This window comes from Neofelis nebulosa, chromosome 2, assembly GCF_028018385.1.
Source record: "Neofelis nebulosa isolate mNeoNeb1 chromosome 2, mNeoNeb1.pri, whole genome shotgun sequence".
Lineage (NCBI taxonomy): Eukaryota > Metazoa > Chordata > Mammalia > Carnivora > Felidae > Neofelis > Neofelis nebulosa.
In genome coordinates, this window is record NC_080783.1 from 210,422,908 (window position 1) to 210,449,943 (window position 27,036).

Here is a 27,036-nt window from a genome sequence, read left to right on the forward strand (position 1 = left end):
AGGGGCAGCCAGACCCTGCAGAAGGGCAGGAGGGGGTCTCAGCCATGCTCTCACCAACGGAGCCCCAGGACCCATGGGGGCCCTTCTCTGGAAACCTAAGGGTGTGTGGGTCTTTGCCCCCCAACCCACATGCCACCCCAGGCCTACTTCTCTAACCAAGAGTGAGCTCCTCCCTGGGACTGAGCAGGGGCAGCTCCCCCAGCAGTTAAACAGGCAGGCACAGCAAGAGGTTAGGAGGCCAGGGACTGAAATGAGGACAAGGCTCTGACAAGTTTAAAACATGTATTTAAAATACAATTTATAAAATGCTTAATCTGCCGACTCAGGAGCCCGCGGTGCGAGGTGGGGTGGGGTAGGCAGCTGCCCGCTAGACCAGCAGAGCAGGACTGCAGGGGTGCGGCCCTTCCTCCCATGCCCTTCTGTTCAGACACCCCAGGGGCCCATGTGCACCCCTGGGATCACACGGCCAGAAAACAGGACCCCAGAGGTTTCCAGAGTCTCTGCTTACCAGGGAGGCTGGGGCAGCCCTGCCGGCCCATCCCTGAGCAGAGCATCCCCACATGGGGCAGAGCAGGGTATGGCTGGGCTGGACAGGGCAGGGCGGGGCAGTGGGCTCTGGAAGGGGCTGATGGTAGCAGATAGGGTGTTGCCTCCTGCCTGCAGGTGGGGAGCACCCTGATTGAGTGGGCTGAGAAGGGTTGGTCACCAGGCCCGGACCCCCAGCTCCTTTGGTTATAGGCTGACATCAGAATAGTGGCTCATGGGAAGCGGTTAGCTGGAAGGTCTGAGGCCTGGCTCACGGGATCAGGGAGGAGCTGGGGGAAGGGGACAGTACCATGAAGGCAGATAAAGGGGCAGCAGCCTCAGGTTTCTGCCCCCCATCCCCCTGGGGTTTTCCAAGCCAAAGCCTGCAGCTTACTTTAAAAAAAAACCAAAAAAACAAAAAAAAATTAAAAAAAAAAAAAGCATTTAAGGAAAGTTACAGACAACTACCAAAAAAACAAAAAAACAAAACAAAACAAAAAAAAAAAAAACAAAAACAACCCACACACAAAATCCAAACTGTTCTCCCATCTCCCCTCCCGCCTCCCCCCAACACAATACAGTTCATTTTCACTTTTTTCTTTCTTTTTAAAATCTTGCCTGCCACCTCTCCATCTGGGAAGCCAAGGGTACGACCGCTGGTGGCTGGTGGCAGGCACACAGCGGACAGAGCCGCATCTTTGGCCAGAGGGAGGTGGGAACACCTGTCCCTACTACATCGTCAGTCCACAGATGCCCATCAGCCAGCCTTCCCATTGGCTCCCGCTAGGGGAGGGGTGGGCAAGAACAGGTGGTCCCGACGGCTGCGCATCGGCACTCCTGGCCGTGCCACCTGGCCTGCCTCTGTGCCCGTCTCCAACTGAAAGGACGGTCTCATCTTGGGCCAGAAACCACTATTACATGAGGGACGGACACTATACATCTAGAATGAGGAAACTCGGTCAGGGCAGGGGAACTACAAAGACAGCAGCCAACTTTCTCCCTTGCCCACGCCCGGAGGGAATCCCTCCTCAGAACGGCCCGTGGGCACAACCCAACGCCCTGTGGGTTCTCCATGACTGAAGTTCTGTTCCAGCTCTGCTCGCGGACAATTTCCTGGCTTCTCACGGTTATAAGGCTGTGCTACGGACTAGCTGCTGCTTCAACTGGCAGCCGGCCCTTCCTAAGCGGGAGGTGCAGCGGGCTTGCTGGGCCCGGCCTACATTCCCACAGGGCAAGGCTGAGAGCCAGGTGAACCAAAGGTGGAGTGAGCCTGCAAAACCGAGCTTGCCACCTTGGCCACCACAAGCTGCCCTAATCACAAAACGTCATACCGCCCACTCCAAAACTCATCCACTGAGCGCGGAGGCCATCCGGCTGGCTGAGGGATAAGGCGCAGTGCAACGGAAGAGACCAGAAAGCCTGAGAGGACCCAGATTGTACACACACACGGCTGCTCTGGGCAGTGCCCTCTTAGCCTCTTCCACCTTAAAGGGCCAAAGCAAATCTCTAGGCTCCAGGGACAGAGGGGGAAACTGACTTCATTCCAAGCCCCCGCTCCGGAAAAATGGGTGAAGGGTCGCCTGGGTTTATGGGAAACCAGTCTGTCATCACCAATCTCTGCAATGCACAGCTTGCCTTTTCCCAAATGTGTTCAGAAGGTAGTGATTTCACAAAGGAAATGTACCAGGAACGGTTACTGAGCTGGGGCCATCCGCAGAGACGGTGCTCACAGACCCTCCGGACTGGGAAGATCTCTCCACCTTCCGAGCACACTAGGCAGGAGGCGCAAAGTCCTGGAGCCACTCTCTCCTGGCTCTCCTTGTGCCAACAGCCGAACACTGAGCAAGTCTCACACCCCTTACCTCTGAGCTCGGAGTGCATCTCAGTCCCTGCTCCCTTCTAGAAGGAGCAAGCCTGGCTGGCAGGGAACCGCCCTGAGGGGTATGGGAAGGGGAAGTCTGTTCACTTTCCCTAACTCCCAGAATACTAGAGGTGGGGTTAGCACCCTCCCCCAGGCTCTCTGAGCCTGTAGAGCTAGCCCAGTCTCAGATAGGGCCAAGATGGCCCTGGGACTCAGCTGGGGGAGGGAGGTATAGGCATGGGGTGCTCATCTGTCCTGGGGGCTGCAGAGCCCTGCCCCTTTTCTGGGCGGCAGTAGGAATACAGAAGCTAAGCTCACCAAAAACCTATTGGTTAATGTTTCTAGTGAATTTCCCAGAAACATTTTTAAGTAGACTACCAAACTACCCTTTCTCAATTAAAAATTCATTAAACTGCTAAAACCCCTCCCATGCACTTTTTCTTGCAAATCAGAGATTTGTATAAACAAACAAAAAATAGGAAGGAGGAAAAAAAAAAAAAAAAAGAAAGGATATTTTCAAATGGAACTTGCTTTTAAGTGATGAAAGACATGCACTTGGGGGTGGGTGGCGGGAGTTCTCATCTGCGTTTTGAAATCCCAAAATTAATGAGCATGATAAACTGTTATTGCTGGCACTGGCTTTACCCCAAGTGGCCAAGTGGCACTGTCTGACTCTCTACTGAGTCCTTCGCGGGTCCCCCCAACCCTCCCCTAACCCCCACCCTTTCCCTTTCCATTGACTTGGGACAGCCCTTATAGACGTGCCAATCACAGTGGGAAGAGGGGGGGAAGGAGGGAGGTCACAGTGCATGGGGTTCAAGGTCACAGTGGGCGGAGCAAAGGGGATCACAGTGCAAGTAAGTCAGGTCGTTCCCTCTGCTCAAGTCCAGCTGTCTGCCACGGCAGTGCGACCCGTGGCGGACGACCCAAGAGGCGGTGACGGCGGTAGCGGCAGCATCCTTTCCTGCGCGCATTTATCTGCGTTGTTTGAAGCCTTGTGACCCATCTGGACCCAAAGGCTGTCTGATCACATTATTGGGCTGCCTGCTGTCCTCGGGTTGGGAGATCCTGGTTGGCCTGGAGGGAAGAAGATCAGAGGGAGGCCTGAAAAAGGACATCAAAGAGGTCCCCAAATCTTTTTTCTTTTTTTTTTTTTTTTTTAACTTTTTTAACGTTTATTTATTATTGAGACAGAGCGTGAACAGGGGAGGGGCAGAGAGAGAGGGAGACACAGAATCGGAAGCAGACCCCAGGCTCTGAGCAGTCAGCACAGAGCCCGACGCGGGGCTCGAACCCACGAACTGCGAGATCATGACTTGAGCTGAAGTCGGACGCTTAACCGACTGAGCCACCCAGGCACCCCAAAGACGTCCCCAAATCTTAAAACTGCAGCTGGGGCAGAGGCCAAAGCGGCTATCAGCCAACTCTTGCTCCCTGACCTCGCGTCTCTGACATGTGGACTCAGGGAGCCTTGTTCCAAGCTGGGAAGCCCCCGTGGGTAGGTGGGGCGGGTGGTCTACGTTCACCCTGAGTGCTAACAGCGCTTCTTCCCCGAATCTAGAGGGCAAGGGGAGCGCTCAAGGGCCCATCTTGTCCAGAGGCAGTGACCTCAGGCGGCTCAGCCCCCACAGAATCGTGTGGCACAGACTTGTCAGAGTATCAAGCAAAGGTGAAGCCCCCAGAGCAAGAGCTCGGTAGAGGGTTCCAGCATCAGCCACTGCTGCCCTCTTGCTTCTCTCCAAATTATGAGGTTAATGGTTGACTCCTATTGACACAGAAGACTAAAAGGGAACAGACTTTTTCTATTCTGCCAAGTGAAGGCTTAGAGAAGAAAAGTCTATCAAACTAACGGAGGGATGGGAAGAAGGTGCAAGCCCCAGAACAGCTAGCCCGAGGAGGCCTCCCAAAGTCGGAAAGAGGCTATTTAAAAAAAATTTTTTTAACGTTTATTTATTTTCGAGACAGAGAGAGACAGAGCATGAACGGGGGAGGGTCAGAGAGAGAGGGAGACACAGAATCTGAAACAGGCTCCAGGCTCTGAGCAGTCAGCACAGAGCCCGACGCGGGGCTCGAACTCACGGACCGCGAGATCGTGACCTGAGCCGAAGTTGGACGCCCAACCGACTGAGCCACCCAGGCGCCCCAAGAAAGAGGCTATTTTAACAAATACTGCTTTAGCTTTAGCAAGAGGTGCCACGTTTACATAATGCAACCTCTAGGACTGCAAAGAAAAAAGTGCCAGGGACGAAAAAGGATTCAGAAAATCCATAAAACGTTACAAAGGGCTATTCTGAGACCCAGAAGATAACATCTAAGCACTTCACGGGGCGCCATCCACTGTGCGAGGTGAGGTTCTCAGAATGCCACGCTCATTTACTTGTACAACGAGTTGACGGGGCAGGTACTGTGTCATCCCATTTCCCCCATACGTTAGGCTATGAGGGGACAGGTCAGGCAGCCCTAAGTGGAAGGAAATGGTAGATTCTGACCCAAAGTCCATGCCTTTAACCTCCATGCTACACTGCCCCCCCCCCCCCCCCCCCGGTGCCTGCAGAGGCAGCCCGCCAGCAAACCACGGCCTCAAAGCTTGCGGTCGTGAGCCAACGCAGCAGACACTGAACTTGCCCACCAGGCCAGGGCCGGCAGCTGGAGCCGCCCTGGTTCCAGCCCCCTTTCTGCCTGCTTCTCATTCCTCCATGTGCAGCCAGACCGCCCCCCCTTCTCCCCTGTAAGGTGGTCGGGCAGAGTGGCCGATGGTCAGCCCTGCCAGCTACACTCACCTGTCGAGGATGGGTTTTTCCTGTTCCTCCTCGGGGCTGGCACTGCCCAGGATCCGCTTGCGGGCCTCGGCGTACTCTGCCTCCCGCTGTGCTAGGGACTTGACAGGAAGGGCTGGCCTGCTGGTGGAGTTGGGGCTGCTGACCACACCGTTGCTGGTGGGCCTCTTGAGGATGCGGATCTGTGGAGGGGGCCCCGTGGGAAGGCTATCGTCCTGAATCACAATGGGCACTTTGGGAGGAGATTTGGATTTCCTGCTGACAAAGAGCAAACAGAGCTTCACAAGTCCCACCCCTGACTTCGGAGGCCCCAGCCATGTCCCTCAACCACCCCCATCACCTTCCCCTCCCTCCTCCTAATTCTATCCGTTGTTCTCTGGCCTCAGACCAGACAGCAGAACTCTCACTCCTGGGTGTCTCAAAAGAGCAACCTTGCCACAAGCTCACGTCGTCCTCAGGCCTGCTCCTCAGACCTCACCCCAGGCAAGTGGGGCGGGAGCACCATCTCATTCTGGGACTTCTACACCCGGGTTCACAGTCGCACCAACCACTGTTTGCCCCTGTGGCAAAACATTTCGTGCCCAGAATCCAATGATGTCAGTTAAAATCCCGACTTCCCTACACACAGAGCAGAGTGTAACAGGCTGGAGTAGCAGGAGCCCTTAGCTTAGGGGTCAGCAAAGTGTTCGCTCCAGCCACAGCCTTCCACATGTGCCCACACCAGTCAAACACTACAAAGGAGCCCACTCCACCGTCCCTGCCTGGCATCAGGATAGGATTTACCAAACTGCCTCAGCCTTCTGGTAAGTGACCTGTGCCTCCCAGAGACCAGCTACACCAGACAACTGGGTCATCTCTCCAGAAGAGGTTCTGAGCAGAGACACCTCCCTCACCCGGGCTCTCTGGTACCCTGGACGCGGCGGGGCTGGGGTGAAGGGCGATCCTAGAGACAGTGCGTCACACTGCTCAGAGCAGAAGCACGTCCAAGGCTGCTGGGTGTGCACATCAGGCAACGAGTCCACAAGGAGAGGTGGAAAACACCACAGGAGAGGGAAAGAAACAAAAGCCACAAGAGAAAAAAGGGATCCGGGCAGGAGTGACCACTTCTCAGTAGCCACAAAGACCCTCCCCAGAGCAGCCAACTAGCTTCTCTTCAGAACCAAACAGCCTGCAGGGGGCCTGTTTTCAGAGCCACGGTTGTCAGGAGGGGAAGGGGCTGGTGAACTCAGCTGCCGCCAGGGGAGGTCCCGGGGTGGGGACAGGAACAGTGTGGCAAGGGGACTGTAACCAGACTTCAGTGCAGCTGCTGAGACGAGCAGACAGACAAGGAGCCAGCAATCTGATCAAAGAGGCAGGAAGCCAGGAAACTAGCAGGCAGGCAGGGCATCCCGGCGTCCCCTGGGGAATGATAAGTCCAGAGAGGTCCTCTCCTCCTCCTCCCTGTCGCTAGTCCCTGTGGGAAGCCAACAGGTTACCTAAGCCCAAAGTCAGACTGCTGAGGTCAATTTCACCTGCTCTGAAACCCACCTTCTCCCCTGTCGGGGGGTGGGGGTGGGGGTGGGGTATCCTTAAAAAGTCTTCGAGAATTTCTGAGCATCTTTTCTTCCAGAATACCCCCACAATGCCCTTAGCCACCACATCACAGAGGGCCCACAGAAATCATCTGCCCAATCTCGTTATGTCACAGAGAAAGAAACTGGTGTCCAGAGGGCAAAACAACTTGTCCCAAACCTCAGAGCAATTGGAACACAGCCAGGCCTAAAACCTAAGTTTTCTGACTTACCACCTCCCCACTTTCTACCAGACCACCTCACACAGGGTAGACTTCTCACACAAAGTCAGAAGGCAGATGCGACACTCCAGCCTTACTCTCAAAGCCTCAAACCACCATGTCCTTGAGGGACACGCTCAGAAGCCTGCCCGGGAGCCTGCCCTGTTAAACCTAATGGCCACCTGGACAATACCACTGACTGCCCAGCTCTCACACGGCAGAGCATGAGCCCTCAGACCAGACAGCAGCCTTACCTCTCCTTTTGTGTGATCTTCAGTTTTTTTTCCAACCGTCTGTCTATTTCCTAGAGGAAAAAAATGTATATAAAAAGTGGAAAAAAATCTCTCTTAGATAAAAACTTATGTCTTTATTTTCAGAGCTAAGGATGGTGTCCTCTGACCAGGGACATTACTGTTTCCTTTGAGGTAACGGATGCAGACCTCCCTTTACTAGACTCTGGGACTCGGGAACTGACTCCCTGAGGGTTCATCTCCCTCCATCCCCATGGCCACGGTGATAGTTCTAGACCTCATCATGCAGCTGGGTTCTTTGTATAGCTTCCAACTAGTCTCCTAGCCTCCAATCTGTCCTTCACAGAGCCACTCAAATCAACTTTGTAAACACAAATCTGGTTGTTTCCCCATTAAAACCCCCTAGACTGCTTGTCAGATCAAGTCCAAGTTCCTAAGCACGCCTCACCCACACCTTCCTTTATCTTCTGTTCCTGTTTTACATCACTGTGAAACTGAGCTGTTACTAACCCCCAGAACCCGGCACACTGATCCACCTTCCCTTTGCCAACTTCCATTTCTCCTGCGACACCCAGCCTGATGTCTGCCTCTCCCTGGTCAAGTCTTCTCTGGTCCCGTACAGTTAATCACCTGCTTCTCAGACATAAGCTCTCCCTCTTCTACATTCCTTCATGATCACATGTATCACAAATGTATAGCCTTCCCCCCCCCACCCCCCACCCCCCCGTATGAACTTGAACTCTGTGACTAGCACCTAGCCAAAGGCCCAGAACAAAACAGAAGTCTCACATCTGGGACACTGGACAGCAGTGAGCCCTCAGGGCCAGGAACTCTGATGCCTCCACGCCCTCATGCACAAGGGTCTGTACACTGGACAGGGGAGCTGTGCACAGAGCAAGCACCAAACCTTCAGGCCCCTTGGCTGTCCCACTGCTTTTTCTTACAAACATCCCACTCAGCTGTCCTCAGTGAGGACAACACCGTTCAGCTACTGAAGAAGGAAAAAACCGTATGAAACAATTAGGTTCTCTCTCTGAAAAAAAGACTTATAATCAGAGTGGTTCTCAACCAGGGGTGGTTCTCCCCACCACAAGACAATTTAGCAATGTCTGGAGACGCATCCCCCCCACCCCCAATACTAGAGGGGACGTGCTACTGGCACCCAGTGGGTAGAGTCCAGGATGCCATGCTGCCAAAATGGCACAATGCACAGAACAGCTCCCACAGCAAAAAACTGCCCAGCCCCAAATGTCAGTAGTGCTGAGGTTGAGAATCTTGACTTATAGGGTATACAGGATTTTCAAAGTTGTTGTTAACTTGCAAAACGTTAAGAGTCACTGCCTTAACTGCCAGTGAAGTCTCTGAAATGCACTGAGATCCACCCCAGGGCCCAGTGTGTAGCCAGTTTCCAGGAATGTTCCCCATGTCCTGAAAAGGGCTATATTCTACAGTTGACGGGTACGGTTCAAGCTAGTTAACTATAATGTTCAGAACTGCTAAATTCTTGCTGATTTGCTACATGTATCGACTCTGGAAAAAAAATCAAAGATTATCTTCTAGTAACTTGTCCCATTTGTTATTATGAAATGATCTTCTTTGCTTTAAAATCTACCATTTAAACTCATAAACATGGAGAACAAACTGAGGGTTACGGGAGGGGGGATGGGCTAAATGGGTAAGGGGCACTAAGGAATCGATCTACTCCTGAAATCATAGTTGCACTATATGCTAACTAATTTGGATGTAAATTTTAAAAAATTAAAAGTAAAATTAAAAATAAAAATAAAAGATAAATTTTAAAAAAATCCATTATTTAATATTAATAAAGCCATGCCAAGTTTTCTTTTGGTTAGTATTCCCTGGAACGTTTCCCTATTTTCCTTCTCATCTTTCCACGCTCTTACTTTTGTCTCCTTCTTATAAACACTGTGAAGCTGGACTAACCATACAAAGCCAGATTTCAATCCAGTTTGACACTGACGTTCATTCTGATAGGTGCTGAGCTGTGTTTATATGTTTTTGTTTTTATGACATACCCCAAATGTATTAAGGCAAGCACAACGGACTGCATTCTGAGGATCCCCTCAACTCCCTGGAGGGGCTAGGAAGCCACTAGATGGAAAACTCACTCAAGCTTAGAACCCAGGCTGGCACTCAACAACTCTAATGACTGAATGGAAAAGGGACACGGAGATTGGGAGAACGGCCTGGATGTTTCCTGTGAACTAACAGACACGCAAAGAGAATCCACGCCCACAGCATAGTCTGTGTCAGAATTAATTGTTCTAATTTCTTTTTTTTTAATGAATACCAGTGTTATAACCTGAGTAGATACTATGTCTCACATTAGTCTGATGTCTATTACCATTTAAGGACTTTTCAAGGCCTTCTTCAAGTAACAGTTTTAAAACTCCACAGTGTTATCATTTTGCTCCAATCTGAAAATGACACTTCCTACTCAAGTGTCTCCATCATAAATGCAAGGTTTAACATCTGTGGGATTTAGAGGCCTTCAAACAAGGTCAGAACCAAATGCCTCCAGAGTCCAGGCAGCAGAGCCTTGGCTTACAGGGCCAGAGCAAGACCAAACTCAAGATTTTCATGGGAAAGCTCTACATTTTTAAACTTTATTACATGAACTCTCACTTTCATATTATAATGAGGGCCAAGTAAGGCATATAGGCAAAGGAGCCTAACACAGGAGTCTTTTTTTTTTTTTTTTTTTAACTGTGGTAAAATGAATACACATTACTTTAGTTGAATCTGAGAGGTCCCATCCAGGAGACTTTCAGGAAAACAAACTGCTTCCTTTTTTTCCGTACGGCCTCCGGGAAGACAGAATCTGCCCATGCCCAGCAAATGGAGCCTGGGTAGAGAAAAGCCCTTCAAGAGGGCATTATGTATGGACCATGTATGAGTAAATGGGCCTCTGTCCCCAAATTAGAATGTAACCAGCATCCCTGGCATATAATATAAGCTACTGGCTTTAGAAATAATGACCTATGTCTGGGGCGCCTGGTTGGCTCAGTCGGTTGGGCATCCGACTTCGGCTCAGGTTACGATCTCACTATTTGTGAGTTCGAGCCCCGCCTGGGGCTCTGTGCGGACAGCTCGGAGCCTGGAGCCTGCTTCGGAGTCTGTGTCTCCCTCTCTCTCTGCCCTTCCCCTGCTCGTGCTCTGTCTCTGTCTCAAAAATAAATAAAAACATTAAAAAAAATTTAGAAATAATGACCTATGTCAATAGAATACTTTAGGATTGTCAAGACACTTCCCCCAAACACTCATTTTCGGTCACACATCCCTGGTTTGATGGACAAAAGAGCTTTTATCCTGTTCTGTCAGATGAAGGTGATGTGGCTCAGGGAGGTTAAGTTAACATACTCAACGTCACAAAGTAGTAAATCGTAGAGGCAGCCCAACACCTAAGGCCTTTCGGGGCCCTGCCTGATGCCGCTACAACCCCACAAGCGCTTGAATCCCTGGAGATGGTAAGGCCATCGGATGCTGGTCTTCTCTTCCTCATCTCCCCTGAATTCCACACTGCTCTCCGGGACTCCAATAACTAACACTCCCTTCAAGCTCCATCACATCAGGCAGGATGGCTTGTCAGAGCTGAGGACGAATTCTTCCATCGGATTAGAGAATGGGATATAAATCCCAACAGCTTCGGTAGAAAGCTGATCCTGACTACGTCCAGATGGCCAGCTGGACACCAGTGTGCCCAGAGCTGGCCCTGCTAAGAGGGAGTGCCCTGCCCGCAAACGGAGAGGGCACTGCAACTCCCTCTGGAGTCTATCCAGGTATCATGAGTCAGTCCATTCTCTTTTTGGACAAGGCCTTGCAAGGGATCTGCTCTCAGTCTCGTGCTCTGAAGAGCTGCACCAAGCCAAAACTTTCCTACCGGGTGCGCTGCAAGGAGAATGCTTGTCTTCTCCAAAGATGCAACAGCCCAGTGGAATTCAAAGGCCCCAGGATGCTGTGTGAGGAAGCATCTGGATGTGGACCCAACAAGAAACCTTATCACCTAAGGGCACCTTCTCTTTTCATGAGGATGAACAGAACTCTGGTCCAAAGTCAAGGCTTCTGTGTTAGAGGCTCAACCTCCACAGGTAGTGAAAGAAACCCATACATAAGCTCATCACTCTATGACTTCTCGGAGCCATGAGGGGTCACCAGGACACAGGCAAGTGTTAGAGCATAAGCATATCAGAGGTAAGGTGCTAAGAAAAGCTTGATTTCCCATGACTTTTCCTGGCTATTTTTTGCCAAGTAGCACTGAGTAGACTCCAGAAGACAATGTGCTGTGTTCTGATGGTGGGGCGGGGGGTGGAGGGGGGGGTGGTAAGGGGTCTCCTCTTTGGGTCAAAATCCTAAGCAAAAGGTCTGCTGTTGCAGGGGCACCTGGATGGCTCAGTCAGTTAAGTGCCTGACTCTTGATCTCGGCTCATGACCATGAGGTCACGATCTCACGGTTTGTGGGATTGAGCCCTGTGTCGGACTCTGTGCTGGCAGCATGGAACTTGCTTGGGATTCTCTCTCCCTCTCTCAAAATAAATAAATGTAAAAAAACAAACAAAAAAACAAAAATGGTTTGCTATTACTAAACACAGGTATCACTTGCCCTGTGGGGCTACATCTCCACAAAAATGAGGTAAACCCTTCTTGGTCCGAGAGAACAAGCAAAACCAGAAGGAAAGGAGTGGAGGCAGGAGGTCGTGAAGAACCACAGTGGGGAGCAAGGTAGTTGTGGACAGCACTGGTCCTTTGTGGGAGGCAAAGGAGAGGCCACGGCCACAGGTGAATGCATCAGACACAACACCTGCAAATTCGACTCACCTGAGGGAAAAAGCACAGCCTCAATGGCTGCTGATGCCCTTAACCTTGGAACGCTTACACTTGTGAGCCCCCTCACCCCCAGAGAGCTGGGGAACAGAGGCATGTGAAGGGAAGAGCAGAGAAGGGACACCTCAGCCTAATCTGTTACGCAGCCACCTGTTTCCAAAGGAACAAAGGAGACACGAGGATAGGGATGAATGTGTAAGGGGAGGCGGGTTACAATGACAGATTCCCTGCTGTGGCACTAAGAGGGGAATGAGAAGGGAAAAAAAGGAAGGTGAGAAGGGGAGCGAAGTGGAAGAAAGGCAAAGGAGAGAAATAAACAGGCTACTCTGGGCCTTGGGGCAAATTACAGCAAGTTCAAGTTCATCATCATCACAGCCATACTCTCAGACCTGAATATTCAAGAAACAGACTTTATCAGTTTACCTAGGGGTGATGGATGAAGCCCTGGGGGACTGATTCAAACTAGCCAAACTTGGGGTGCTTGGGTGGCTCAGTGGGTGGAGCGTCTGACTGTTGATTTCTGCTCAGGTCATGATCCCAGGGTCATGAGATCCAGCTCCACAATGGGCTCTGTGCTTAAGATTCTCTCTCTCTCCGGGCACCTGGGTGGCTCAGTCAGCTAAGTATCCGACTTTGGCTCAGGCCATGATCTCATGGTTTTTGGGTCTGAACCCCACATCAGGCTCACTGCTTTCAGTGCAGAGCCCGCTTCGGATCCTCTGCACCCCTCTCTGCCCCTCCCCTGCTTGAGCGCACACTCTCCCCAAAATAAATGAAAACAAACTAGCCAAACTCACAATAGACAGCAAACAAACCCAAATCCTCTGCTACACTGTGTCCCGCCCTTTCTGGTGCCTGACCTGCTGCTGTCCACTCCCAGCCTCCCCCCAACTCAGTGCCAAAGACGCTGATTACCCTGCTCCTCCACCGCACCCCTCCTCTGATAACCAGAATCCTTGCTCACCAGTGCGACGAACACAACTTCTAAGAATTCAAGAAACCTTGTATTAAATGGAGGTTCCTGGCCCTGAGTTAGGAAATAACCTCTTTTTATCACCCAAAGTTATTATTTAAGTGACTTTTCTCAGATGATTTGCTTCTCTTTGTCAGTTTCCATTTCAGAAGATGACATTTTCTGATTTTCTCCTCAGGCTCTCTGTGAACCACTGTGTCCCACAGGCTTGTCTGGTCGTGTCCCGCTATCCCAAATTGGGGAGCACACGTCCACAGACACTGGGGGAAATCTAAGAAGAGACTGAGCCCTGGGTACAGGGTTTCTCTCAGAACTGGAGCCTGACAGATCCTGACGAACATAATGCACCGTTTCAGCAAAACGCACAGAAGATGCTGGGAAGAAGGCAGGCCTCGTTCCAACATGTGTGGCCCCGAACTCCCAGCACGGACGACAGTGCCAGGCTGGGCCTGGTCTCCGGAAGTCTTGGGCAGGACCTCAGCACCCACTCCCCTGGCTACAGGGCCTTCTGTGTCCCCAGCAAGGCACCTGTGTCTCCCAGATCACGCGTCTGGATGGGATTCTGACTATTCCTGGGAGAGCCTCAATTTCACTTAGGAGGGAAGCACAAGAATTCACAGTTACAGACAGCAAAATCTGGTTTAACACTATCAGATAAAACGGGGTGTACTTTTGGAGCACACTGCTGGCCATTTCAAGTCCAGGCGGGCGATCCACACTTTTCCAAACCACCTTCACACCAACTCTGTTAACTCTCTGTCTCAGCCCCTGCCTTGTTTCTCTACGTCAGTGCTGTGGCAGTGGACAGTGCTTCATCTACTGACCCTGGCCAACCCAGGGAGAGAAGCCCCCAATGTCTTACCACTCCAGGTTTGATTCTACAGCGATGTTTCATTCAGGAACATAGTCAGGTTCAAAACACTAACTCAACTCCTGGGCAAACATGATTGATTAAGTCAAAAAAAAAAAAAGAAAAAGCTTTTTGCTGGTTGGCTCAGCCAGTGGGGCATGCGACTCTTATCTTGGGGTTGTGGGTTTGAGCCTCAAGTTGGGTGCAGAGATTACTCAAAAGTAAAATCTTGAGAAAAAAAAGTAAAATCTTGAAAAAGGCAGAGTTCAGAAGTTGAGAGACAAGACATCCGGGCCATGACTTCATCAGTTGCCCTTTTTTCATACAGACAGGTTAGTCTGTTTGAAGGAACACAGAACACTCCTCCCTTCTCTGCTACTCCCACAGCAAGGAAAACATTCCACGTTAAATGGGTCACTGTGGGGGCACAGGATAGTTTTAAAATGCCCTCCCTAAGGAAATCTACACTTTGTTAATGTATCTCAAAAGCCATTGTCCTTTTGCTTCACTGTGACAAAAAAAAAAAAAAGAAAAAGAAAAAAGTCGGGAGGCAAGCATTTTGTGGCAAATTGACTGTAAGGTAGGAGACGTGCCAGATGCTGGATGCCCAGAGATAAGGCAACCTCTGCTGAAGAGGAGAGCCCAGCCAGGAGGGAGAAGACTGGTAGGGAACCACAGTCGCTGTGGTAGCTGTACAGACAGCATTGTGGAAAGAGAAATGGGGAGGTGGTGAACCTGTTAGGAGTCAGAGAAAATGGCAGAGACCTAAAGAACAGACTTTCAAGAAAAAGAGAGAGGCATAGAAACACTGGGGAGAAAGAGGATGAAAACATGAATAGAGGGAAAGGAAAATGGGGAAAAAAAGGGACCCCAAGTAAGAGATAACTTCAACTGAAATCCCATTGGATATTACTTGAGCTGCATTCAGCAAAGGTCTTTATTAGCTGGTATCCATGCAACTTTTGAAAAGCTGCTGCAGAAAGCCAGCTACACTTTCCAGGACCAGCAAGGTACAGATTTGAAGAAACCAGGGGCTCCAGAAAACCATGAAGGGCTTGGAGGGGTGGGGAGGATATGCTGTAGAGACAATTCTCACTTGCTTGGAAGGGAAGCCACTTCCCACTTTCCTTCCCAAGTTCCCAAGGCTTTCAGGAGCTCTCTGCACCTGCCCAGGAAGAGGAAATACTTTGGGCACATTTTCCAGCCACGCCGCCCAGTCCAGTGGCCACTGCCACACGTGGCTGGTGAGCACTTCACACGTGGTCAGTCCCAACTGAGATGTGCTGTAAATGCCGAATGCACAGCAGACTTCCCAGACTTATGACCCAAAAAAAAAAAAAAAAAAAAAAAAAAAAAAAAAAAAGGTGTAAAACAGCTCATTAACATATTTTCAATATTGATTATGTGCTGACCGTGATACTATTTGGGGTATGCTGCATTCCATTTAAAATATTCAGGGGCGCCTGGGTGGCTCAGTTGGTTAAGCGTCCGACTTCAGGTCGTGAACTTGCAGTTTCTGGGTTCGAGCACCAGGTCAGGCTCTGTTTTCCCCTCTCTCTCTGCCCCTCCCCTGCTCGTGCTCTCTCTCTCTCTCAGAAATAAAATAAACATTAAAAATTTTTTAATTTAAATATTCAAATTACTGAATTTGAGCCAGAGTGCCTGGCTGACTTAGTTGGTAGAGCATGCGACTCTTGATCTCAGGGTTATGAGTTCAAGACCTATGCTGGGTGTATAGAGATTACTTAAATAAATAAAACTTAAAAAAATATTAAAATCCATTCCACCTGTTTCCTTATACTTTTTAAATGTGGCTTTGGGGAAGTTTTAAATCACACGTGTGGCTAACATGGGACTTCGCTTAGACAACTCTGCTTGAGATACAGTCTTAGAATAAGATGTATCTGTTATACATTTAATATTTCAGCAACTAGCTGGGCCGCCTGGGTGGCTCAGTCCATTGAGCGTCTGACTTCGGCTCAGGTCAGGATCCCGCAGTTTGTGGGTTCGAGTCCCGCGTCGGGCTCTGTGCTGACAGCTCAGAGCCCGGAGCCTGCTTCGGATTCTGTGTCTCGCTCTCTCTGCCCCTTCCCCGCTCATGTTCTGTCTCTCTGTCTCTCAAAAATGAATAAACGTTAAAAAAAAAAAAAAAATTCAGCAACTAGCAACTGAGCACCTTAGGGACCGAAGAGGCAAGGGGCATGCCGTTTACTGATGTAAACACCACATATCCTACTGTGGCGGGTCCTGTCATTTTGGTGTGCCAGCAACCAGCACTCGCCCAGTGCCCAACGTTCAGCCCAGGCCCTGCTCTAAGTGACACTCACAACTTCATCAATCTTGCTCTCTACACCCCCCCCCCCCCCATCCTGCTGAAACTTGCCGGAGTCACCAATGACCTCAACGGTCAATTCCACATCTTCACTTCACTCAGCCTCTCAGCAGCGTCCAACACTGCTCGCTGCTCCCTCCTCAAAGTACTGTCCATCCCAGCCTGCCGGTCCCCTCCCAGCTCCCTGGTAGCTCCTCTCATGCCCACAGTTAACGTCCCCTGTACAGGACAGGCTCCTCCTCCTGTCCAGGCCCCCGAGGTTGGAGAGTCTGCACCTCCCCTCCTCCGTGACTCCGCTGGCTGATTTGGCGACGGCACCTGGTTCCACGGCCTTCCACACATCAGTGGGTGTACAGCTGCCGACTCACCACCCCCACTCTGATTTCACAAGGAACCTAAACTCCCCAGGCCCCAAACCAAACCCTTGACTTCATTCACTCCCCCAAGCCTGCTCCTCCCACACTCCCTCTCCTCACCCCGCTTCAGAAACCCCAGTCTTCTGGCAGCTCTGATGTCTCTTTCATCCCCCACGTTGGTTCTACTTGCAAAACAGATCCCGAATTTTCCCAACGCTTCTGCTACTGTGACCTCCCTGGTCCAAATTACCACAGCCCTTGAAAGGACAGCTGAAATGGCATCTTCAGTCTGTGTTCCCACTCTTGCCCTTATGGTTTATTTTACACGTAACAACCAGAATGAATAATCCTTTTGAAAACCAAGTCAGCCTCTGCTCAAAACCCTCACATGGCTTCCTGTTTCAAGGTAATACCCACCACAGCCTACTAGCCTCTACGGGATCCGGCTCCCTGCTACCTCTGGGCCATGCTGTTCCTCAAATAAAACAAGCATGCTCCAGCCTCAGGACCTTTGCACTTGCCGTTCCCTCTACCTGGAATGCATTTCCACCAGCTTCTTCTGCACACTTGCTTTCTCACTCCCTTCAGGTCTCTCTGCCTATCTTTATTGAGGCCTCCTCTGACCTTCCTCCCCCTGCACTCCCCACACACAATGGCACCTCTGCCAGTCACTTTCTACATTCTTTATCTCTCTTATTTTTCTTCATTGGGTGCGTATATAAAACATTATTGTTTATTGTCCATTTTTCTCCACTAGAAAGCAAGTTTTAGGAGAAGAAAGTTCTTTCACTACAGTTGTCCATAGCTCCTAAAACAGTACCCAACACATGAATTATGAACCATCCTGTGAAACAGGGATTTTAGAGATATAGCCCCATTTTGGGGTGCCTGGGTGGCTCAGTAGTCAGTTAAGCGTCTGGGTTCAGCTCAGGTCATGATCTTGCGGTGAGTTCGAGCCCCGCATCAGGCTCTGCGGTCTCAGCTTGGAGCCTGCTTTGGATCCTCTGTCCCCCTCTCTCTTCCCCTCCCTTGCTTGCACCCCCTCTTTCAAAAGTAAACATTAAAAGAGGGGCGCCTGGGTGGTTCAGTCGGTTAAGTGTCTGACTTCAGGTCATGATCTCACGGTGAGTTCGAGCCCCACGTCAGGCTCTGTGCTGACAGCTCAGAGACTGGAGCCTGCTTCAGATCCTGTGTCTCCCTCTCTCTCTGCCCCTCCCCCACTTGTTCTCTGTCTCAAAAATAAGTAAAATGTTAAAAAAAATTTGTTTAAAAACATTAAAAGAGAGAGAAAGATAGCCCCATTTTACAAATGATTTACAAACCAATTCTGAGAGGTTACATACTTTGACCATGGTTCCACAACAGTACAGAGGGGAGCCAGAATCTGAACTGGGTCTATCTGGGTCTGAACACAGCAACACTACCTGTGTTCCCAGTAAGAGCTGAGGCTGTCACACGCATTTGTCAGCAGTAGTGGTGGTGGCAGCACACTCCAAGCACCTGCTGCAGGTGTGTGTAAGGAAGTCTCTGGCCCTCCCTTCACCACCTCACCCTCACCATAATCCACGGGACATACAACAGCCGTGCTGCATGCTCAGGGTTAAATGACTTGCCTAAGGCCACTCGACTTGTAAGTGACAAAACTGAATCCTAAACCTCAAGAGGAGGAAGCAAAAACGTTCAGGAGTGGCTAGCGGGTGGCCACAGGAACTACGAAGGTAGGATAAAGGCAGACAGGGAATACCACCCTGCCTGCTCCGCACCCCAGGCCAGGCCAGTGCAAGCTGAGGGCTTCTAAGGAAGGGCTACAGCAGTGGCAGACCACAACCAAGTCCAGACCTTAAGTCTGCGAAGAAGTCCCCTAAAAGAAACAATTCTTCAGTACAGAACGAGTCTGGTGATATAGACGTATCCCAGGATGGAGGGCCTGAGAAACTGAGAACTGCAATCTTGAGACACTGTTTCCTTCTGCTTCCAGTGCCTCTTCAAAGAGTCTCCATGGGGGAGGGAATCCATACAACCCTTTAGCTTAAAAGCGCAGAACGGGCAGGAGGGGGAGTAGGGCGGCGAGCCCTGTCCCTGGAATAAAATAATGGGTAGAATCTAACGGGGCTCCCCTTTCTCTACGCTCATTATTGCCTTTCCCTTACAATTCAAAGAAAACTGTGTATTAGTTCTCAGGGGGAGCAAGAAAGAGACCTCTCAGCCAGTCTTAGGAACCTGCCACTCTAACCAGGCAGAGACTCTACTGGAGTGGCTGGGGAATGCCCTCATGCTCACGACCACCGTACTCGCTACTCCAACATCCACCTGTGTGCTCCATTTAACCCTCACTGCCAGGCAAAGAGGATTTTATTAGCCCCAGGTGACAAAAGAGGAAAAGAAGTTGAGATAAAGGTGGGCAGTGATCTGCCCAAAACCAGACCTGGCACCTCAAGAGTCAGCCTAGCCTTCGGACTTCTGTTACTGCCATGGATGGAGGAAATGGGTCACTGACTGGCAGAAGTGACCTGCTCTTTCCTCCTTTTATAAAGACAGCAAGGCTCCTCTCCCAGGAGGAAATACAACGCATTTGGACACCGGGGGGTGGAACAAAGTCATTCTTACCTCCTCCCTACACCACCAGGAAGTTTCATCCAAAGGCCCAAGGGCCCTGTCATCAAAGGCTACTTAGAATCATGGCACTAAGCAGGGGCAGCAAACACAATGCCTCCAGGTCGAGCCAATAAAGTAAGCAGGAAGGATCACAACAGGTCTCACAATACATAAAGTGGGGACTACAGAGGACAGGAGAACCACCAAGGCCCAGGGAAAAGCATTCAAATTCAATATGTAAACAAAGCCTGCACCCCGCGAAAGTACACAGGCTGAATACCCAAGAGCCACCAGTCTGCAACTACAGATACAGGGATCCTTAAGATAGCAAGTGGAGTGGTTAAATCTTCTCAAGAGATGTGAGCAAAAGATATTTATATTACCTCTTTTCACTTGGCCAGATGTTATTTCCCAATTATGATCAAGATTTCAACGAGCATGTCATTTGCAGTCACTGTTTTTAGTGTTACATCGACAGCAGGGGTGCCTTCCTGGCTCAGTCAGTGGAGCATGTGCCTCTTAATCTTGGGGTCAGGAGTTTGAGACCCACATTGGGTGTGGAGGCTACTTAGAATTTTAGGGGCACCTGGGTGGCTCAGTCGGCTGAGTGTCTGACTTCAGCTCAGGTCATGATGTCGTGGCTTGTGGGTTCAAGCCCCGCATTGGGCTCGATGCTGTCGACACACAGCCTCCTTTGGATCTCCTGTCCCACCCCTTCTTTCTGCCCCTTGCCCGCTTGCACTCTCACAAAAAAATAAATAAATCTTTAAAAATAAAATTAAAGTTAAAAAAGTTTTGTTTTGTTTTAAATTTAAAACAACAACTAGGGGCGCCTGGGTGGCTCAGTCGGTTAAGCGTCCGACTTCAGCCAGGTCACGATCTCGCGGTCCGTGAGTTCGAGCCCCGCGTCGGGCTCTGGGCTGATGGCTCGGAGCCTGGAGCCTGTTTCCGATTCTGTGTCTCCCTCTCTCTCTGCCCCTCCCCCGTTCATGCTCTGTCTCTCTCTGTCTCAAAAATAAATAAACGTTAAAAAAAAAATTTTTAAACAACTGACAGCAACTGTGTCCTTTTGGCTCTTGAGAACCAAATTCAAGTTTCTCAGAGACAAGAAATTTATCAACTCATCATCAGACTACAGAGGCAGAAGGCCAATCCCAGGTGAAACAAATGACAATACTTCAAAGGAACTAGCAACTAAACATCCTAAAGCAGTTAACTGGTTAATTATCTGCTGAAAAGCAAAGGTAAACAAACAGTCCAAAAAGGTCCCTAAGAGTGTGGGCTCAGGATGCCAGTAGCTGAGCTGAGACCGACCAAGTGATTTCCTCTCCAGGACACTAGGAATAAAAACACCTACGCATCACCAGGTCACGGAGACAGACTGGGATAATGAGTGTGAAAACGCGCTCCGCAAAGCCTGTAGTGAGCCCTTAAGACGCTATCTAAGAAGTCCTTCCAAAAGAGGCCAGCAAGACTTGGGAGTCTGTGTGGGCTTACGGGCAGAGCCCACTCACCAGTGAGATGTGCAACTGGGTGGCAAAAACAGCACTGAGAGCTGGAGGGTCACAAATGCTCGTATTGGGCCAAGAATATGCCAAATGCCAGAGCATAAGGGCTGGGAATTTGGCTCTCAAGGTCCAGGAAGAGTGAGGACAACCTTGACCTCTCCAGACTCGAGTTCGAACAGTCTAAGGATCACAACCCTGAAGAATGCAATTTCAACCGTACGTATTATTCCTTTTAGGAAGGAATGACTGTAATTTCCTGTGTTCATTTTATAAGGGAAAGAGTTTTGGGTGCAGGGAGGGGATGACTTACTGGGAGGGACATCTTGAAATGTCTTAACCTCAGGGATAAGATTTTTTATCGACATAAAGACTGAGGTCAGGATTTGTTGCTAATTTCTGCGGTGGTGGGTTTTCACCTCTATCTTCCCATCAAACATCCTGCATGGAGCTGAACGTTACAGAGAAGGATGCTTGGTAGAGGCTACCAGTTAAAAACCCTTCAGCAAGAGAAATCTCTATGGTTACTACTACTACTACTACACACACACACACACACACACACACACACACACACACACACACACATTTCATTCTGTATTTTGGCCACAAATGTAAGTAGCTAAACTCAGTCTTCTCCTAGGAAACCAAGTCAGTAACTGTCCTGACAGAAAATACTTTCTATTCCTGCGGGGCAAGCGTGCAGGAAAGAACACCCCACTCCTTGGTGAAGGCTTCTACCTGATACAGCCAGAAATGGACATTACCTGTGGGGAAGCCACTGCAGCATAAAGGTGGAAACTGGAAAGAAAGATGTAGCCCCAAGAATACATCTGAGTCATCAGATCTAGACAACAGTGCCTTTTCTCTTGCAGGGATTTACCAAAAGCTTTACAGAGATACACTAAGTTCTCTCCTGTTGTAGAAGTTAAAGCAAGTAGGCCTGTGACTGCATCTCCAGCCCACAGCAACCATGGCAGCTGTCTCAAACACCTAGAGCATGCTGGGAACAGGCCCCCCAAGCAGCCTCAATGAAAGGAGCAGAGGGGTTACTCGTGAAAAGTGCATGACAGTTTCTTTGAAACCATAACGAAACAGACCTGTTTCCAGAATCACAAGGACAGACTGCTCAGCATGATCATGTCTCAACCGGCCAAATGCTTTATAGAAGGCTGCTCTGAGCAAATCACAATCCTTAAGACCCAATCTTCCCAGAAAGAACTGGAACAGCTTAGAAATGGCTCCTTCAGGGGCGCCTGGGTGGCTCAGTCAGTTGGGCGGCCGACTTCGGCTCAGGTCATGATCTTGCGGTCCATGAGTTTGAGCCCCGCGTCGGGCTCTGTGCTGACCGCTCAGAGCCGGTAGCCTGTTTCGGATTCTGTGTCTCCCTCTCTCTCTGACCCTCCCCCGTTCATGCTCTGTCTGTCTCTGTCTCAAAAATAAATAAACGTTAAAAAAAAAAAATTAAAAAAAAAAAAAAAAAGAAATGGCACCTTCACAGGCATGGGACACCTGGATTTGTACTTTCCAATACCACAAATCTTAAATGCCTTCTTTACTATAAGGACAAAGAAATCAGCACCAGGTAGCCCCGAAATAACTGTTATCTGCCCACTACCCACAGCTATGGTAAATATTCCATAATGACAGCAGTTACAGGAAGTGCTAAGGACCCCAAAGTAAGGTGCAAGCCATATGCTCCAGGAGGGAGAATGGCCTCTTCTCTAAAGAATAAGAAGTAAATCAGGCAGCTCTTTCTGCCCATGGGTCCTGTCCCCATGCTTTAATAAAATCACCTTTTTGCGTGCACATGCACACGTGCGCGTGCGCACACACACACACACACACACACACACAAGAAGTAAATCAAAGTTCTTATCTCTTCAATTAAAATCTATGCCAGGGATGCCTGGATGGCTCGGTTGGTTAAACATCCGACTGTTGACTTGGGCTCAAGTCATGATCTTCTGGTTCGTGGGAACAAGCCCCACGTTAGGCTCTGTGCTGACTGCATGGGGCCTGATTGGGATTCTCTCTCCCCCTCTGTCTTTACCCCTCCCCCATGCGAGCGCTCACGCGCACGCTCTTTTTCAAAATAAGTAAATAAACAAATATGCCACTACTCTGCTTTAAAAAAAAAATTAAGCCTTCAAAGCTCTCTTGTGCTGTAAGGACAAAGTCCAAGCTCCCCAGAACCAAATACAACGAGGTCCTTCCCCATCTGGCCCCTGCATACCTCTCTGGCCTCGTCTCTTTCCATTCAGCCCTGCCAAACCCTTACCCCACAGCCAGAAGGAAGTATTTGTAGCTCTCCCAATGCGGCACATTCTTCTCTTGCTGCCTATACACATCCACATTGGTCCTACACTCCACCCACCCCTCCCAGACTTTCTACGGCTTAATTCAAGCAGTCTGAAACATCACCTTCTTTCTACAAGACTGTCTCTGATCCCAGCTATCGTACCCCATCTATGCCTCTTCTAAAGAAAAGTGCTGCTTTACCCATCTGACTCCTCCACTGGCCTGTGCCCAGTGCCTGATACACAGTAGGTATTTGGAGTTTACTGACACTTTCTTATAGACTTATATGGCATCCAGCATTGCTGATGGGGTAATGTCTAATTAGAGGTTCAGTGAGGGTAGAAAGTAAACATAAATTTGAATTCTTAGTCCAGAAGAGGGACTAGTCGTCCTTTAACTTAAGATACATTTTCTTCCAATTGGTTACATGACTTGCCTTTGGCAAAGGACAAAAGGCAACTTTGAGATGCAAAGAAATCGGAGAGGCTGCCAAAGCATTACAGCTACCAGTCCAATTCCATTTATGTACCATCTGCCTTCCCCTAGGATCAGGTTAGCCCATTACCAACAAGATGGACAAGGTTATGCCTTTTTTTGTTTGTTTTTTTTCCCCTGAACATGTGAATATATAAAGCTTCAAACTGTCAGAAACTGAGCAAACTGTTGATCTGATTTTTTTTTTTTTTTTGGCGCACAAAAAAAAATTTTCCAATTACAAAATGCTCTATTTGTCCCTTGAGATGTGCTTAAAACAAAGGACAGAATTTAGAGTTTGAATCAAAATTAACTCAATTTACATTTTCATTTCTCCCAAAGGCAGTATATTTTTAAAGAAGCATTTCCTTAGTGGGATGTAAGTTATATTCCTTGAATTGTCCTTTGATTGGCAATGTGACTCTTTGGGAGGAAACAGGAAAGGAATCGTTCTATATCAAGTCAGTGTTCACCACATTAACTAAAAGCAAAAGGCAGCCAATTTACAGAAAATTTGGAGTATTTCTCAATTTGGAGTCTTCCCCAGAATGACACAATAGGACTCAATATTGAGTATTTTGAAAATATGCAAGAAAAAAACGATCTCAGATGTACTGACACGTAAGAAATTCCAGGGGCACCTAGGTGGTTCAGTCGGTTAAGCATCTGACTCTTGATTTCGGCTCAGGTCATGACCTCACGATGAGATTGAGCCCTGCAGTGGGCTCTGTGATGATAGCAGGAGCCTGCCTGGGATTCTCTCTCTCTCTCTGCCTGTCCTCCACCCCCAACACAGGCAGGTGCGGTCTCTCTCAAAATAAATAAACATTAAAAAACAAAACAAAACCTCCAGTATGACATCAACATTTTTTTGTGGTGCCGAGGGCAGGGATCACCCAAAAGCCTCTATTTTGAAGGATCAGAACTACCTCCAGATAATATAAAGATTGCGTGTTCACTTAAAAAAACTGTCAACCCCCATTTACTAGCCTTCTCACCATCCAGATTGTTTTTTTGGAAGGGTGAGTGCGTAACACTCATTACCAAGTTTCAGTTGTTAGAAAGGATCACTTGAATGTTAGAAAGGATAACTTTTACATATGCAACTGGCTACATGTGAAAGACATGTACAATCAGTTGGTTTCCCAGTGACGTGGACACAGCACATCATCCCATCTCTGGCACCCTTCCTTCAAAGGTGCACATTTACAAAACCGTTTGTGAAATTCAAAGAGGGAATCAAATTCAAGAAAGCCTTCAAATATAAGCCGAAAGCAAACATATGAAAAAATAAAGGTAATGTCCAACTCCCAAGTCTTCCACAGGTCCCAGGAAGGGAGACAGCAAAATGCTACAGAATGAACTCTGCCTTGGAGTCAGATAGGCTTTGGTGTCAAAACCCAGCTCCCTACTTACTATCCGTGCGACCTTGAGCAAGACAGGTTATTCTCTCAACTTCAGTTTCCTTGGTTATAAAAGGGCAAGAACTACAGATTATTTCAGTGGTTCAGTTACATAAAAGATATAGAAGGAACCTGCATTTTGCTCCTATGTCAACAAGGCAAGGTTTGGGTTCCATCTCTGTACCGGGCACTTCTAAAGCGTTTTACTAACATATAGTCAAAAGAGTAGTGGACAAACATCAGAAAGATCTAAGTTAAATCCTACATCCCTGGGGTTCATTCAGCTGTAAAATGTGGGACTGGGCTAGCTGATCCTTATCTGTTCTGAAAAACACAAGTAATCCACAGATTTCTGAATCCTGCATTGATTTTTGTTTTTATTTTCTTAACATGAAAAACTCACGTCTCTTGTAAACAGGTCAGAAAAAACAAAGAAATGTCAAGATGCTCAAGACACTTATCATTTGAGCCACATTCAAATTACAGGCCAGGCTTTTTTTTTTTTTTTTTTTTTTTTTGCAGGAGGGTGTACATGAAGGATGTCTGAATGCTGCACTCATATTAGCGGTAGGTAATAAATGCCTGTACCCGGAAATTTTGCATTCTATAGGACAAAGTCACTGCTACACACACTGTCCAGCACATAGAGACACTCAAAAAATGTTTGCTGAATAAACACTCAGACGACACCTGTTGCTCTCTATAAAATCTTTCAATCGCTCTCCTTACTCAAGTCAAAATCCAAGAAAGATGGTCAGCACATAAGAACTGTATCAAATACCTTCTGAACGAACTAATCCTTCAAGTTCTTAATTGTGCTAAGCGGAAAAACATAAACACCATGAAAGAAATGCTGAACCACGGGAAAAGACTACGAGCGAAGTCAAGTTTCAACATTCCCGCAGAGATACCCTCTGCAGCCGGGTCAATTTCTCCGCCTCTTCCAGCTCTGATGAGCACCCTCAAAGGCGCTTGGGGGAAAATAAATAAATAAATAAAAACAAAACTCCTGTTCTACCCTAGTACACTCAGCTCTCCGCGCCCCACTCCCAACACATAAACCTTGAAGGTGGAGGTCACTTGAGCCAACACTGAACAGACACGAACGCCGGGAGGCCAAAAGGCTATCTCCGCATCTTCCCAAGGGTCACCACTGAACCACAAACTCTGAAAAGACCCAAATTAATCACAAACCTAAGAGGATTGGCTCCGGCTGTTTCAGCTTGGGATAAACTATTTCCCTACAGCTTCTAGAGTCAAACAAAAACTCCAAAAGCAAAGTCGAAGGGTCCATTTCCCCCCTCCTCTCCCAGGAATGCGGCTACTTTACAAATCGCACCCCTCCCCCCTCCCCCCCCCCCCCGCCCCGAACCCGGGCAAGTACTCTCCAAGACCTTCGCCCCGGGCCCAGATCGCTGGGTGGGTCCCCGGGGAGAGGGGCTGCCCACCGGGCTTTCGGTTGTTCTGGCGGGGTCCCCGGGAGACCCGCCTGCAACGGGCTCTCAGAGTAAAACTGAAAGAGAAAAAAAAAAAAAAACCCAGACTCGCCCACCGTGGCGGAAGGCGCAAAGCAATGGGGGATTTTAGCACAGAGTGGAGGGAACCAGAGACGACTCAATTTCCCCGCCTGCCCTCCGCTGCTCTTCTCCGGAGCCCGGCACGCCGCCCCGGTCAGCGCAGCACCCCCCCCCCCCCCCCCCGGTGTGTCGCTCCTCATCAGAGCACATGAACTTTAAAATGGTGACTCGGGAGGGGGGGGTGGGCGGCGACAGGAGAGGAAGGGCCAGAGAGTCCCGGGAAGAGCTAGCGGGCGCGGGGGCCACGCAAAGAGGCCCTGGATGGCGGGTGGGGCGCCCCGGGTGACGCACACGTCGGGGGGGATGTAGGGAAGCGCACCCGGCGAAGGTGGAGGGAGAAATGGAACGCGGCCCCTTTAAGAGGCCTTCACGGCGCTCAAGGACCGGGGGCCTCTCCTCCACGCCCGGCCCGGCGTGTGGGGCCCTTCCTTGGGGAGAACCATCCCCAGGCCCGCTCCCCGGAGGCTTCCCTCACGCCAGGTCCCGCCCGGCCCTGCCCCGCGGCGGCGGCTCCTCCTTACCCCGCTGTCTGCCGCCTCCTCCCAGCTCTCAGCGACCTCCTCATCTTCCATCTTACTCGCCGCTCTCCCTCCTCCCCCACCCCCTCCCCGCGCCTGCGCCCTGAAGCGCGCCTCCGTCGCGG

At 49.5% G+C, this 27,036-nt stretch overlaps 1 protein-coding gene and 1 long non-coding RNA gene across 3 annotated transcripts; one reads left to right on the forward strand and one right to left on the reverse strand.

Moving 5' to 3' along the window:
* Nucleotides 1–265: 265 nt before the first annotated feature.
* On the reverse strand, nt 266–27,036 carry SZRD1 (SUZ RNA binding domain containing 1). Of its 2 annotated transcripts, none has more exons than XM_058718942.1 (4): nt 26,915–27,036; nt 7,189–7,238; nt 5,167–5,418; nt 266–3,463 (listed from the first exon to the last, which is right to left on the reverse strand). In XM_058718942.1, the coding sequence occupies exons 1-4, from the start codon at nt 26,963–26,965 to the stop codon at nt 3,361–3,363; spliced, it is 456 nt and encodes a 151-aa protein (XP_058574925.1). In that variant the 5' UTR covers nt 26,966–27,036; the 3' UTR covers nt 266–3,360. The 2 variants fall into 2 exon arrangements, with proteins under 2 accessions (XP_058574925.1, XP_058574924.1); XM_058718941.1 differs by having other exon boundaries at nt 5,167–5,421.
* LOC131505412 (uncharacterized) lies at nt 3,439–7,277 on the forward strand. Its single transcript, XR_009258387.1, has 2 exons — nt 3,439–3,511; nt 6,968–7,277. It is a non-coding gene; the product is annotated as an uncharacterized LOC131505412 (long non-coding RNA).